The 2,938-nt window shown below is 55.8% G+C and overlaps 1 protein-coding gene across 1 annotated transcript in view; it reads right to left on the bottom strand.

The window, feature by feature from the left end:
- Positions 1 to 2,938, bottom strand: part of NFASC (neurofascin) — a 71,240-nt gene that overhangs the window by 19,083 nt on the left and 49,219 nt on the right. Inside the window, exon 27 of the mRNA XM_017727161.1 lies at positions 1,002 to 1,310. Within this exon, the coding sequence (XP_017582650.1) occupies positions 1,002 to 1,310 (309 nt within the window). The remainder of the gene's footprint in view (positions 1 to 1,001; positions 1,311 to 2,938) is intronic.

The raw sequence follows: 2,938 nt of genomic DNA, 5'->3' as shown, positions 1-2,938 counted from the left end.
TCCCTGCTCTGTGCCTCACACGTAATTCCCCATTTCCAACCTCACACTTAATTCCCTATTTCCAGCCAGCAGCGTTTCCACATGGATTGATGCCTGGTGTGGGGCTGATCTCTCTTCATCACCAAACCTGGGATGTCCGATGGGGGCAGATGCCCCTGCAGAAAGTTGTGGTGGTTTTGAAGCATTTTAAGCTGATTTCATGCAAAAATATAAAGAAATGGCTTTGAACTGAGTCACGGAATCGTCCCAGGATGGTTTGAGTGGGAAGGGACCTTAAAACTCATCTCACTCCCCATTCCACATTTTCCACTATCCCAGGTTGCCCCAAACGCCATCCAAGTTTTTAATCGTGATTTCATTCCCTTTTTGCTTGGCTTAGTTTTGAACAAACCTAATTTTTTATTAACCGTAATTTTCATTATCCCGGTGTTTCGAACCCGGATAAATCCTTCCAGATTTATCCCTAAACCACATCCAGGAGGGAAGATTTCCCCACCAGAGCCGAGTTGGATCCTCCTGATGACACGAGAAGTTTCTCCTGACCTGGGAAACACCTGGCGCAGGGATCGTGCTGGAACTCCCACCCTTCCCCAGGGCTCCGGGGGGCTCCGGCAGCGCAGGGAGCAGCAGGATAAACCCAAGGAGACTCGGATAAATCCTGACAGCTCTCGGTGCTAACAGCTGATGTGCTAAATCCGAGGTGACATCTCCTGCAGGAGCACCAGAACCCGTTTGTAACAGCTCTAAACACCCGATAACACTTTGGGGAATATTTGTAGGATTTTCCACCTCTTCCCGAACCTCATCCAGCATCGCCACACCCTCAGCAGGGCTGGGTTATTCCCTGGTGGCACAGAACTCTCCAAATTCCTGCTTGTACACCCAGATTCCCATCCCAGAGCATGGAAGGGCTCCGATTTTCCCGGTATCCCAAAGAATCAAGGTGGGGAAGGGTCGCAGTCAGGTTAGAGAGGAGTTAGAGGAAAAGGAAAGCTCAGTACCCAACTCGTGCTTGGTCGTGGCTGCCGGAGCCCTCTCGGCAGCGGCGCTGGTGCTGGCGGCGGTGCTGGCGGCGCTGGTGGTGGTGGTGGTGGTTGTGGTGGTGGTTGTTGTGGTGGTTGTGGTGGTTGTGGTGTCGGTGGTGGTTGGGGTGGTTGTAGGGCTGATTGTAGGGCTGATTGTAGGACTGGTTTCAGGGCTGGTTTCAGGGCTGGTTTCAGGGCTGGTTTCAGGACTGGTTTCAGGACTGGTTTCAGGGCTGGTTTCAGGACTGGTTTCCTCCACTGCGGTTGGAGGTGGCCCAGTTGCCTCTGGGAGAGGGAAACACCGGCTTTGTACCCGAGGTGGCGTCCCCGGGGCTCTGCCCTCCCCGGAGCGGCATGGCATGGAGCAAATCCCGCTGGAAACGCATGGCTGGACCCCTTTTCCTGCCCCTGTCCCCATGCAGGGATGGCCTGAGCCCATCCCAGGGACTGGATCCCACTGGGAATGCCAGACTGAACCCCTTTTCCTCCCCCTGTCCCCCTGAGCCCATCCCAGGGGCTGGGAGAGGTGCTGGGGCTGCTCCCATTCCTCTGCTTTGATCCCGATCCCAATCCCAATGCCAGGCCTGAACGAGCTGCTTCTCCTCTGCCTTTTCCCTGCCCATCACCCCTCTGGGATAAACCAGCATGGACAGCCTGGAAAAATGCAGCTGAGGGGATGCAGGGGTTTGTCCTCATCCCATTGTCCCACTGCATCCCAGGAAAACCAAATGGGATTTAGCTCTTGAGGGAAAGGCACTAATCCCATTTGTCGGGCCAGCCGCAATCCCGTTAATCCAGCTGTCCCTGGACTACACCTCCAGCATTTTTCAAGCTGCCAGCTCAGCCTGCAGCTTCCCAGCTTTTTTCCAGCCTGGAGAAGGAGCAGCTTGGGCATGGAGGGGGATTTAGCCCGCAGGGGAGGCAGGGATGGAGCTTTGCCCCTCACAGTTTGCATTTAAGTGAGGGCTTGGAACACCTCGAGCTGTCCTGGGGGATAATTGGGAGCCATTTGTTTGCTGGATTGAGCTGTGATTCCAAGGAAAAGCGGGAATGTGCTCCAAGGAAAGGGGGAAATGTGTCCTTTAACCCCCACCCTGAGTGGGGTGAGGGTTCCACAGGGAGGGAGGGGGGCACTGGCTTGGGCTGGAATATTCCAGCAGAAAATGCAGCCGGAATTCTGCTCCAAATACCAAAGGTGACTCTGAGTGGACCTCACCCTGGGACACTCAGGTTAAATTATATTTACAACAAATATTCCTGCAGGTCCAGGGATTCCAAATCCCTCTGATGGGCGAAGGAAAGCAGATTTTATAAATATCGCCCCCAAACCACAACAGCTCTAGGAAAGCACTTTAAAACCAGTCCCAGGACCAAGCCAGGCTTTTCTCCCCCATCCCCAGTCTGTCCCCAAGGAGAGCCAAGCCCTGAAAGCTCCGCATCCAAAGGCACAGAGGGGCAGGAGCTCGCTCAGTCCGTCTGAGAGGCGATAAAACCCCGGCTACAGCACCAGCCCAGGTCAGGGGTGACCCCAGAGCACCCCCAGGTACTCAAAACCACCAGGCCAGGTCCAAGGGTGCCCCAAGAGCACCCTCAGCTCCTCCAAAAGCCCAACCCAGCTCCAGCGGTGCCCCTAGAGCACCCCAAGGTACTCAAAAGCATCAGCCCAGCCCCAGGGGTGCCCCAGGAGCAGCCAAAGTCACCCCAAAACACTGCCCAGCTCCTGGGCTGCCCCCAGAGCACCCCCAGGTACCCCCAAGTGCCCCAGGACCAGCCACAGTCCCACAAAAACCCCATCCAGACTCAGAGGTGTCCCCAGAGCACCCCCAGCTCCTCAAAAGCATCAGCCAAACCACCAAGAGCAGCCGCAGTCACGCCAAAAACCCCTCCCAGCCCCAGATGTGGCCCACGACCCG

Source organism: Corvus brachyrhynchos, unplaced genomic scaffold (assembly GCF_000691975.1).
Source record: "Corvus brachyrhynchos isolate BGI_N302 unplaced genomic scaffold, ASM69197v1 scaffold72, whole genome shotgun sequence".
In the NCBI taxonomy this organism is placed as follows: Eukaryota; Metazoa; Chordata; class Aves; order Passeriformes; family Corvidae; genus Corvus; species Corvus brachyrhynchos.
Note: the sequence above shows the minus strand (reverse complement) of the source record. Positions and strands in the feature narration are given on the sequence as shown.